Source organism: Lolium rigidum, chromosome 3, assembly GCF_022539505.1.
Source record: "Lolium rigidum isolate FL_2022 chromosome 3, APGP_CSIRO_Lrig_0.1, whole genome shotgun sequence".
In the NCBI taxonomy this organism is placed as follows: domain Eukaryota; kingdom Viridiplantae; phylum Streptophyta; class Magnoliopsida; order Poales; family Poaceae; genus Lolium; species Lolium rigidum.
The window spans coordinates 138413606-138424655 of NC_061510.1; the positions used below are offsets into that span (position 1 = coordinate 138413606).

At 41.0% G+C, this 11050-nt stretch overlaps 2 protein-coding genes across 3 annotated transcripts; one reads left to right on the top strand and one right to left on the bottom strand.

Moving 5' to 3' along the window:
• Positions 1 to 316: 316 nt before the first annotated feature.
• Positions 317 to 3499, top strand: LOC124702390 (probable inactive receptor kinase At5g58300). The gene is made up of 3 exons (XM_047234531.1): positions 317 to 442; positions 818 to 2175; positions 2619 to 3499. The coding sequence occupies exons 2-3, from the start codon at positions 894 to 896 to the stop codon at positions 3251 to 3253; spliced, it is 1917 nt and encodes a 638-aa protein (XP_047090487.1). The 5' UTR covers positions 317 to 442; positions 818 to 893; the 3' UTR covers positions 3254 to 3499.
• Positions 3500 to 5684: 2185 nt separating this feature from the next.
• On the bottom strand, positions 5685 to 10483 carry LOC124702391. Of its 2 annotated transcripts, none has more exons than XM_047234532.1 (10): positions 10271 to 10483; positions 9359 to 9801; positions 9020 to 9082; positions 8720 to 8782; positions 8517 to 8579; positions 7669 to 7731; positions 7483 to 7542; positions 7012 to 7149; positions 6733 to 6822; positions 5685 to 6435 (listed from the first exon to the last, which is right to left on the bottom strand). In XM_047234532.1, the coding sequence occupies exons 2-10, from the start codon at positions 9767 to 9769 to the stop codon at positions 6052 to 6054; spliced, it is 1335 nt and encodes a 444-aa protein (XP_047090488.1). In that variant the 5' UTR covers positions 9770 to 9801; positions 10271 to 10483; the 3' UTR covers positions 5685 to 6051. The 2 variants fall into 2 exon arrangements, with proteins under 2 accessions (XP_047090488.1, XP_047090489.1); XM_047234533.1 differs by lacking the exon at positions 10271 to 10483 and adding an exon at positions 10046 to 10157.
• Positions 10484 to 11050: the final 567 nt, after the last annotated feature.

Genomic DNA, 11050 nt, shown 5'->3' on the forward strand with positions numbered 1-11050 from the left:
CATACTTTGGTGTTTCATTCAAGAAAGTTGCATGTGATATGATGTGCTCATCTTGGAGACCAGTATTGATGAGCTTTAGTTTCTCCTTGTTGTTTCCCCTTTCTCTGCTTTATTGGTGCCCTTTTTTTCTTTTACATCATTGCATATCGACCCTACCACTATTTCAGTTGTTTTTTACTTTTAATTGCTTTATTGTGCAACTTTTTTATCTCATCTGTATTGACTTTAAATGGGCACCGTTCTTTGAACGTATAATTCTTGTCCCTTGTGTTGGTTAGTCATTCTTGATTTGTTATTCTTGTGATTTGGCAATGCTTCATGGTTAGGGTATCATCTCCTTAGTGAGAACAGGCTCAGTAAAGGGCTTGGTTGCTAAGCCCCTCCAGAGGGAGAACAGGCTGGCTTCCCATGCCTTTTTTTTCTGATCATTCACACCGTCCGGGTTCGTCCACTTTCTTTGACTTCTTATTGAAAAAAGCAGGCTGCACTAGCTGTGAAAAATATTCTAAAAAACATCAGGCTTCTGTAGGAATTTGCTTTTCTTTCGATAGTGCTTTTGTTTTTCATCGCATGACCATGTGGGCCTCTATGGTTTGTGCTTCCTCAGTCCTCATTATGTCTTCCATAGGCATATGGAGCTGTGTTTCATCCCCCACTCCTGCATGCACAAACACATATCTGCTGTCATTGCCCGTGTAGCTATATTTCCTTCAGAAGTTCAGATTTATGATAAATTAGAGGCAATCAGAGTTATACTTAAACTTGTTCTTTCAGTTCTCAGATTTTAGCACTAACATTTCTTTTCTTTTCATTGCAGCTAGTTTGATTATTTCATTGGTGTAAACAGGTGAAGGTGTCACTCATTTAGTCACGTTGGTTCAGAGATATCTGTTATGGGCTATCTAAATCTTAGAGACTCTTTGCTTCTACTGCTCTGTCTACATCTGCTACTACTCATCCCATTGGCTACATCAGATGTAGCCTCTGAGAAGCAAGCTCTCCTTGCTTTTTCCTCTGCAGTCTACGGTGGCAACAAGCTCAACTGGGATCAAAACATTTCGCTATGCTCATGGCATGGTGTAATATGCACAGCGGATCGATCACATGTATCTGCCCTTAGGGTACCAGCTGCTGGGTTGATTGGTATCATTCCTCCAAATACTCTTGGCAAGCTTGTCTCCCTCCAGGTGCTAAGCCTGAGGTCTAATCGATTGAGTGGAAGTCTTCCATCTGATATCACTTCACTTCCTTCTTTACGTTCCATATTTCTTCAGCATAATGAGCTGTCAGGAGATTTGCCTTCCTTTTTTTCTCCAAGCCTTATTACCCTTGACCTTTCCTTCAATTCCTACACAGGGCAAATGCCTACAAGCTTGCAAAATCTTACTCAACTATCTATACTGAATTTAGCAGAAAATTCTTTGTCTGGACCTATCCCTAATCTCAAACTTCCAAGGTTAAGACAATTAAACTTGAGCAACAACGAGCTGAATGGCTCAATTCCTCCCTTCCTCCAAGTATTCTCAAATAGTTCATTCTTGGGGAACCCTGGATTGTGTGGGCCTCCTCTAGCCGAATGTTCTGTTCTTCCTTCGCTGACACCCTCAGGGCAACCCTCAATACCACCATCACAAACATTACAACATGGGAAGAAAGTGGCTACTGGTTATATAATTGCAGCTGCTGTTGGGGGCTTTGCTGTACTTCTGCTAGCTGCGGTGGTGTTCACTGTGTGCTTTCCAAAGAGGAAGGAGAATAAAGAAAAGGGAGTGGATTACAATGGTAAGGGGGCTGATGGTGCAAGGATTGAGAAGCGTAAAGGGGATGTTAGCAGCGGTGTCCAAATGGCTGAGAAGAACAAGTTGGTTTTCTTGGAGGGATGCAGTTACAACTTTGACTTGGAAGACTTATTAAGAGCTTCTGCAGAAGTCCTTGGGAAGGGGAGCTATGGAACCGCATACAAAGCTCTACTTGAGGATGGCACTATTGTGGTTGTCAAGAGGCTGAAGGATGTTGTGGCTGGGAAGAAAGAATTTGAGCAGCAGATGGAGCTTATTGGGAGGGTAGGCAAACATGCAAACCTCGTGACTCTCCGTGCTTACTACTACTCGAAGGATGAAAAGCTTGTTGTTTATGAGTATGTCACTGCTGGCAGCTTTTCAGCCATGTTACATGGTACATCACTGCCTTTCGCTGTTAACTTTTTGCGTTACTATGAAATTAATTAGCTTGCAAACTAGGAGCCTAACAATCCATTGTTACCATATAGCATATGTCTGTCTCTCAGCTAGCGAATTTTACATGCAAAAAAATGCCATGATCGCAAACTATAATGTGTAAACGTGTACAGAATTAAATATGAGGTACATGACTGGGAACTTACCTGCTAAAGATTCATGAACTTCATTTTCTACTGTGTTATAAGAGAACTCCTTACAAGCTGTAAAAAGAAGAGGACTCCCTACACTGTGAGCTCATTCACTAACTAAAGTTGGCTTGAATTGTTAAAAGTTGCCTAAAGTATTTGTCCCAAGAAATATCATTTTCCTGTAGATGGTGTGGCGGTGTCTACTGTCTAAGCTGTTGATATTAGTTCTCATCGAAGTGCTGACTAACAGGTATCAAAGGTATTGTCGAGAAGACCCCAATAGACTGGAATACCAGGATGAAGATTATACTTGGAACAGCACATGGTATTGCACACATTCATGCAGAAGGCGGTTCTAAGCTTGCTCATGGCAACATCAAGTCCACCAACGTCCTCCTTGATCAAGACCACAACCCGTATGTCTCAGACTATGGGATGAGCAGCCTGATGAGTCTCCCGGTCAACACCTCCCGCGTTGTTGTCGGCTACCGTGCTCCAGAGACCTATGAATCCAGAAAATTTACCCATAAGTCTGACGTATACAGCTTTGGTGTTCTCCTCATGGAGATGCTGACCGGAAAAGCCCCCCTCCAGTCACAGGGACAGGAAGATGTCGTTGATCTACCCAGGTGGGTGCACTCCGTGGTCCGAGAGGAGTGGACCGCAGAAGTGTTCGATGTTGCGCTGATGAAGTACCACAACATAGAGGATGAGCTGGTCCAGATGCTCCAGCTGGCGATGGCGTGCACGTCGCGGTCCCCAGACCGTCGCCCGACGATGGCAGAGGTGATCAGGATGATCGAGGACCTCCGGCATTTCACTGCCTCTGAGAGCCGTGCCTCTTCCAATGACAACCCCAGGGATTCCAATCCTCCATCGGCGTAATGCTGGCAAGTTGTTTGTTTGCTCACCTGCAAGTTGCTGCCAATCCATAGATTTATGCTAGTGTGTGATCCTAAGTTCGTCTCGAAGCTCAAGCACTGGCATGTATTCCGTGAACAAGTTGTATCCTTACAACTGTAGCATAATCCAGTATGTGCCAAGTTAATTGGTAGGTTGTTTAACATGTATTCTAAATATTGCCTGCTCGTGAGATTTCTAATTCGGTGATCAAAAATTGTTGCAATACAATTATCTTCTAGTAAGATTTAGTTGTTAGAATTCCCCGCAAAAAAGGGATTTAGTTGTTAGAGTTACTACTGTTTATGGCTCTCCTTACGAGGAGGGGAAGCAACCTTTTATTTCTGGATTGTATGATTTGTTCTAAACTGGGATGGCCCTTTTAATCATTGAAGGTGATTTCAACCTGGTCAAATCTGAAATGATAAAAGTAATGGACTTGATGATTTCATATGGGTAGATAGATTTAACTCTTGGATAGAACTGTGGTCTTTAATTGAGTTTGGATTAGCTTGTAGGGTCTTCACTTGGAGTAACAACCAAGAGAATAGAATTATGAGCAAAATTGACAGAATCTTCTGCTCTACTGATTTTGAATCACTTTCCCCTCTAGCACATGCTAGGGCCCTGTCCACTGTTGGGAGTGACCATACTCCTATTGTTGGTTTAAAATTTTAAAAGTGGTGTATTTAGATCAGACTTTAAGGACATTGTCATTAAATCGAAATATCATTGATTGGTGGCATGTGAAACTTAGAGTTTTTAGGAAACTTGCCAAGGGCTGGAGTGCCCACTTGTTGGCTGAGATTAGAAAACATAAGAAATGTTTGATGGAGGAGTATGATCCCCTTGACATCAAGGCTGAAAACCTAGCTCTGTCTGATGTTGAAAGAGACAGATTAAACTCCATTTAGCTGGAGTTGAAGAGAGTTATAGTTGAAGAAGAAGATAGGAATAGTAGATATTTCCATGCAGTAGCTAACCGGAGGGGAAGAAAGATAATGATACATGTGCTTGATGGCTCCGAGTGCCTAATTACAGATAGTAAAGGTATGCTTAAAATAGCTACTAATTACTATAAAGACTTGTTTAGGAGGAAGGATAGACCAGATTTTAGATTGGCAGACAATTTCTTATCTGAGAGTGAAAAAATTACACGTATAGAAAATGCCATGTTATAGAGTAGATTCGCTGAGGAGGAAATTAAAGAAGCAGTTTGGCTCTTATGTTGATGGAGCCATTGGCCCTGATGGCTTTTCATTTATGTTTTATCAGCATTTTTGGGACATATATAGTTGAGATGGATCTTGTAGAAATCTTTGATGCTTGGTTTGATGGTAACCTAGATTTGTATAGGATTAATCTGAGAAAAAGAGTATTCCAAAACCTCTTTTGGGTGTAGTCTCTATAAAGAGATAGAATCTGTTCAACACATGTTCTTTGAATGTATACCAAGTTCACAACCTGACACAATGCGTAGAAGATAAATATCTAGGCTTCTTTGGAATGATGTTTGCAAAGTTTTCGATATAATAGTTACCGACTTCTTAAGCATAGCTTCAAAGTGGTTGTGTAATAAAAGATACTTGCAATTCAATTTTGTTTCATCGGTTGTCTTGTGGAGTATTTGGAACAATTGAAACGCTATTGTGTTTAGCAGAAAAACTTGGTTGAATATGAAACACGTGTGGCAGCTGACCCTGTCTTATCTGAGAAATTGGAAGGTGTCGTTCAAAGATCAGGAATGGGGGAGGGTAGATCGATTCACGGCACTTGTGATCAGAAATCTCAAACTCCCACTGAAACTGAAGCCAGACTAGTCTGCAAGCCTTTCGGATGGATTTCTACCTGGAAGAATGCAGCTGGAGCATCCCATGGAGACTGTGCGTCCCTGGCCTATATCAAGGAGCATCCAGAGGATGCGAGGCAGTCCCATGTGGTGATGGGTTGAGCTTGGCAGTAGATTTAGGAGTTTTCCTTCGTGAAATGTGGTCAAAAACTACTTTCTTTATGTTTGTTTGGAAACAGATGGTGTCGTCAAAGTCTTTGTGCATCTGGTTGCTTTTGTGGTAGTCGCTTGAGATATTAGGTCCGGCAATGCCTTTATTTTAATAAAAACGATGTAGCTTCGTTTTCTATGGAAATAGAACCAGGGAGCAATCCCTGTTTGTCTAAAAAAAATCTTCTACACATTGTGTCTAGTTGCGAACTCAGCGTACATGCAACTTGCTTCAGACAAATTGTCTATGCTCTTGTAGTTGTTTTGTTGCATTGTGTCAATTGGCCATTATTACTATCTTCTATCTGATTGCACTAGAGAGAACACTGATTATCCACAAGATAATGCCAGTATAGGACCATAAAAAACATTAAAAAACCAATCTAAGTGGTTACCTAGGATTCAGAATTCAGAGGATACCAGAATTTCAGATGTTAATAGAATATATAAATCTGGCCAGTAAAACTTCTCACATGATCAAACTGGTGTGTGAGGGCAATAGTACAGAGCCCTCTTGTATAAATTGGGAACAATAACTTCTCACGCCCTGATAAAATGACAGGGGAGGAAGAAAAATCAGCAGTGACAAGAGCACTGCCACGAATCACCATAGCTTCCATATGTCTGCAGAATTCGATGCACTCATCCAACACATTCGCCACTATCTTAACGGTATAATGAACTTCTATAAGCTTACTGAAGAAACTATGTCAGCAGAACAAAAAATGCTATTTCCTCTTTTCAGCACGCAGATTCTCAAGCAGCTCGACGCACAGATGTGGAGTTACTTTTGGTTCACCAAGTCAGCGCCGCTGACATACCGAGCAACAAATGAGATCAATCGGAAGGGGGCGCCGACGATGGGAGCATCAGTAAACGGAACCTCATCTGTATCAACAGCTGATCCCGGTGGCTGTGGACCATCCTCATGAATCTGTATATCATCCAATGGAACTGGCACGATTTCTCCACTCGTTCTTGGTTCATCAAATCCTTGGTGTGCATCCACATCAATGAGAATCTCGTCACCACCATTGCTGCTGGTTGCTTCTGGAAAGTGCCCGGAACTGCCATCTTGATGATTATTAGCATAGGCACTGATAGGAAAGTTGTCCAAAGTAACTGTCAATGGACTGTTCAGACCTCTCTCAGCAATCTGTTCGTTACCCTGCAGGGGGGGAACATAGCGTGTAAGCAACTATCAGTTAACATATATGGAAATCATATCCCCAACAAACAAGTGGGTAATTAAATTCTAATCCTGCAGAATGAATATTCATGTAAATGAACTAACTACATAGCCAAACTTTGACTTTTCTATCACATTGAAAGGTGGCAAAAGATGGATACAGTTCTGCCGCCAGAAATAAAAACAGATAGATACCAATAAACAGAGGTTCTTTTTGGATACAGTAAAATCCTTGCAGAAAAGGACATTCTCGTAGTTTACCAAAATAATACTTACTTTACTGATCATCGTCATAGGACCTGTGGTCTGCTTATCGACAAGTGAACCGGCATGATTTGTTTGATCCATCACCTGATTTTCAGGGGCCTGCATTACCACTTCTCAGTTCTATACAATAGTCTAGACGCTTTTTTGAAGAAAAGGTGGTAAATGATAAGAAGAGGTTTTTCTATCCAGGTAATTTCACTGCAGATGTAAATATTCAGTTGTAGGTTCGCAGAAAATCAAATTGCCAAACATAACAATCACTAGAGGGGATGTTCTGCACAAACTTACCTCCTTAGTCATGGAGGCTTCAGTCAGAGCAATCTTTGCTTCAAGGGTTTGTAATCTTGACTCTAGTTCATCCACACTTATCACCAACCGCTGATTTTCCTCAACAGTAGTTTTTGAAGCTTCATCCAATACCTTCACCTGCCAGGCTTTGTTATTAAATAGTTATATCAGAATATATAAGTACAGGACTGTGCACATGCTGCAGATGAAAATCGAACGATTGAAGGTCCAAATCTGACAGATTCAAATACCAGCGAATGAACTATCAGATTTTTTATAAACTTTATAAAGTATAAACGACTACTCTGTAGAATCGAAATACACATGCTTTAGCTCCTTTTGAAAACAATAACTAATGTTTGTCTTTAGATACATATTATAGTATATTGGTATTTCACTAAGGATTCATTTTTCTCAACCAGCTACAGCGAAGAAAAACAAACAGTTGGAAACAGATGTTGTAATTCTCACCTGCTCTTGCAATGCTTTGTTGATTTCCTCCAGCCCATTTAATCTTTCTTTAAGAGAAGTCTGAAGAAAATAAGTAACATGTCAACCCAGAACAGAAAATAAGAGAAACGATGAAGCCTTTGAACGGATGACAAATAAAAGTGCAGTTAAGATAAAGTAGTTATAAGGAAGCTATCTGAACATTACCTCTTGATGAGTTAGGACACCATTGACATCCTCTATGCACTTGACTTTGTTATCCAAAACTTCCTATGCGAGAGTAGGGAATAAATATTATAACAAGAACAAGTAACAGAAAAAGGATAAATATATTGGTGTTACTGTTTCAGCGACTTAAGTAAATCAAGTTGCCTTGTAGAGGGTAATATGCCGAACCCCTGGACCTCTGCAGTCCGACTCCAGCCGTGGAGGGGTTGTCACACAGCAGAAGCAGCTGAAGAGGTAACGTGGGGGGATAATAGATTGGTCTATTTCTGTTTGCCCTTAAAATGCTAGAGGTTGGCATTATATAGCCAACGTACAAGACTTGAGGCCTAAGGACAGAATCCTAACAAACATGGAAAGGACTAAACAAACTTGGAAACCAACTCTAGAGATAAGATCCTATTTAATTAAAATGATAGAGAATGATTCTCTTTTCTATCTATTTGCTGATAGCTAAAGCCCTTCAAACCTGATTAGCAATTTACTCCCTACGTGAAGTTTGAGCTGGTTGGGCCAACTCAACGACATCTATAGTGAATTTTGATTCATCACTTGCATTAGTAGAATCAAACTGCCAACTGAGTGAACAAGCTAAATAGCATGGCTTTGCAATCCCTGGCACCAATTTAACAAGCTACAAGGATGATCAAGTCATTTTGGGATGATCTTGCAAAATGGAAGGAAGGAACTTTATTCTCAAACACAAATTGCTTTCAGTGTTTATCATTGCCAAAACATAAGCTGAAACCAAAGTTCCAGTTTGATCTCCTATCCAACTAGATTGGCACATAGACCTTCTCATAGTAAACAAATAAAGGAACAGTCAATACCTCCTTTTTAACAAGCATGTTGTATCCATTCTGTAGATTATTAAGTTTTTCCTCCAAAAGGACCTAAAAATAAACAGCAATATGAGGTAAGGAAATTTATTTCACCAAGCTGCAAGGAAGAAAAGAAATAGTAGACTCTAGAGAGTAAGATACCCAGCTGCAATCATCAAATGGCGGGGTTACATCTAGCACATAAAACATACCTCATCCTGTGCATGATAACCCACTTTGTTATGCAACTTTTCAAGTTCGCTCTCCATCATGCTCTGCAGGAAAAGACATAGAACAGTGTTTCGTATGAGATGTTTCTAGTAGTGCAGAATAACATTTTTTTTTTGCATGTTTAGAAGTCAACATTTGGTTCAGATAAATCATACAATTGCATCTGTTGATCCATAGCCCCTTTCCTCTATCACTCTACTAAACAAATACATGATACTACCAGCAAAAAAACATGATATTGTTATGTACTTAGATTTATATACAGGGATAAGTATAGATACCACTTTTTGAAGCCATAAACTCTTCTCATCTTCCAATTGCTTTATGTTATCGTGTAATTTACCCTGCAATGGCAATGACCGTATTACAAGAATGATCAGCGCAAAGAATCAAATGAGAAGACACAGAGTGAAAGTGCAAATCAAGGAGTCCAAGCATTGTTCAACGATGAAAGAGCCAATATCTAGGAACAAGATTGCAGAAATGACAACATGCATTCTTCTTTATAGGAAAAAATACATATGGCGCACAATCAGATGTTCACAGTGAAGATATATCAAATTGGAAGTGCAAAGACTGAGGCTGTTGATACTGCAGTCACCCTTTACAGAAGAACTTACAAGCTTTGCTTCATAAAGTTGGTCCTTGTCAAGTTCCACGGTAGAATCTGACATCCCAATGCTCCTCTGCTCTGCATAGACTGTATTACTGGCCTTGTGATTCTCCTGTGTCACGGTAGGTTCGTGATTCTCGTCGCGGGGAATCACCTCACCAACGGACGATATAGCTTCATCAGCGTTCACAACATTCTGATTTGCATGTGAAGTCTGCTCCTGATTCTGGTACGGAGGAACTCCGTCTCCAACACTGGACATCGCATCATCTGCGTCAGTGCCACTATAATTTCCTTTTGGGGCTGAATCATGGTTGTCGCTCCGAGGAACAGCTTCTTCGGTATTGGACATCGCATCGCCAGTATTCTTCCCTTGGTTTCCCTTCTTCTTCCTGTTCCTCTTCTTTTTGCTATCCATCTCTTTTAGCCCTTAATCACTATCTTCGTCTTCTACAATGGCGACAAAAAAGAAGTTTCAGCCAAATTGTTGAACAGGCTGTTTCATCCAATAGAATAAGTGTGCTAAGTGTGCCCTAACATTTTTTATCGTCCCACCATATACCATACATTTTTATCACTTCAGAACTAAATCATATCCTTGTAGCGATATGTGAACGCCAACAGAAGAAGGGAACTCACAATTTATTCAACAACTAACGGCAACACAAGGCCAAGGATTTACAAGTAAAATCACCTCAGACTGTAATTTCACCCTCTACGCGCCTACGCCCGTGCACGTGTTTAACAGATTCGGATGTACTACCAAAAGTTCATACTCACGAACGCCGGCGCGATTCAGAGCGGAGTAACTTGACGAGCAAAAGAAAATACGAGATTAAAATTTTCTAACTTGACGAGTTCGAAATACAAAGGGGCATAGCGAAGAATTAAGATTGGGAAATGGCGTTGTGGTACTAACCCTAGAAACGCCGCCGCTTCGGGTTGTGGATCTGGAGGAGGTCAGGAGGGGGTGGCAAGGGGATGGGTTAACAACAAGCAAGGAAGGTGGATTTTTGGGGAATCGTTTGTTTAATCGCGAGAGATCTTCGTGGAGGAGGGACGGACGGAGGAGTGGGGAAGGAGGATGCCTGGGCACAAAGCGTAGTGGTCGGTGGCTTGTCGCTGCGCTCTCTCTCTCTCGATCGGTGTGCAAATGTGCAATCCTTTTCTTTTTCTTAACGAATTTTCTTTTATACAGTTAATTAAAAAATAAAACGAATTTTCTTACTCAAAATAAAACGTATTTTTTTAGAAACACAATACAAACACAGCGCTCACCTACACGTGCATACACTCACCCCTATAAAGACACACACGCACACCCTACCCCTGTGAGCACCTTCGGAACACCTTCGGAAGACTGAGCCAGCGGGTTGGGTCTTGAAACTGACAAAGTCACCACACGCGCCTCGCTACGGGAAAGTCGCCTCCCACTGAATGAATATTTCGTCTTTATAAGACACAAAGATGTCAAACCTGGGGTTTGAACTCTGGTGGGCTGGGGGTACAACCACCCTCCTAACCACACGAGGCGTTTTGGCTCCCGGAGCATATGCTCCAGGTTTTTGAAATGTCTTTTAAATGTAGTTGGAAATATCAAAAAAATCCGAACAAAAAATTTACATGCATGTCTGCTTAGAAAGTTGTTTCGCGAAAAAACTGACATTTTGTGGGTGTGTGCAAAAAAAAGACAAAACTC

Excerpts from the sequence above, each read along its gene's own strand:
- LOC124702391 (XM_047234532.1), bottom strand. The coding sequence starts at position 9,769 with ATGGATAGCAAAAAGAAGAGGAACAGGAAGAAGAAGGGAAACCAAGGG. Across the intron at positions 9,083-9,358 it reads AACTTTATGAAGCAAAGCTT|GGTAAATTACACGATAACAT; the intron begins GTAAGTTCTTCT and ends TTGCCATTGCAG. Across the intron at positions 7,150-7,482 it reads ACAAAGCATTGCAAGAGCAG|GTGAAGGTATTGGATGAAGC; the intron begins GTGAGAATTACA and ends AAAGCCTGGCAG.
- LOC124702390 (XM_047234531.1), top strand. The coding sequence starts at position 894 with ATGGGCTATCTAAATCTTAGAGACTCTTTGCTTCTACTGCTCTGTCTA. Across the intron at positions 2,176-2,618 it reads CTTTTCAGCCATGTTACATG|GTATCAAAGGTATTGTCGAG; the intron begins GTACATCACTGC and ends GCTGACTAACAG.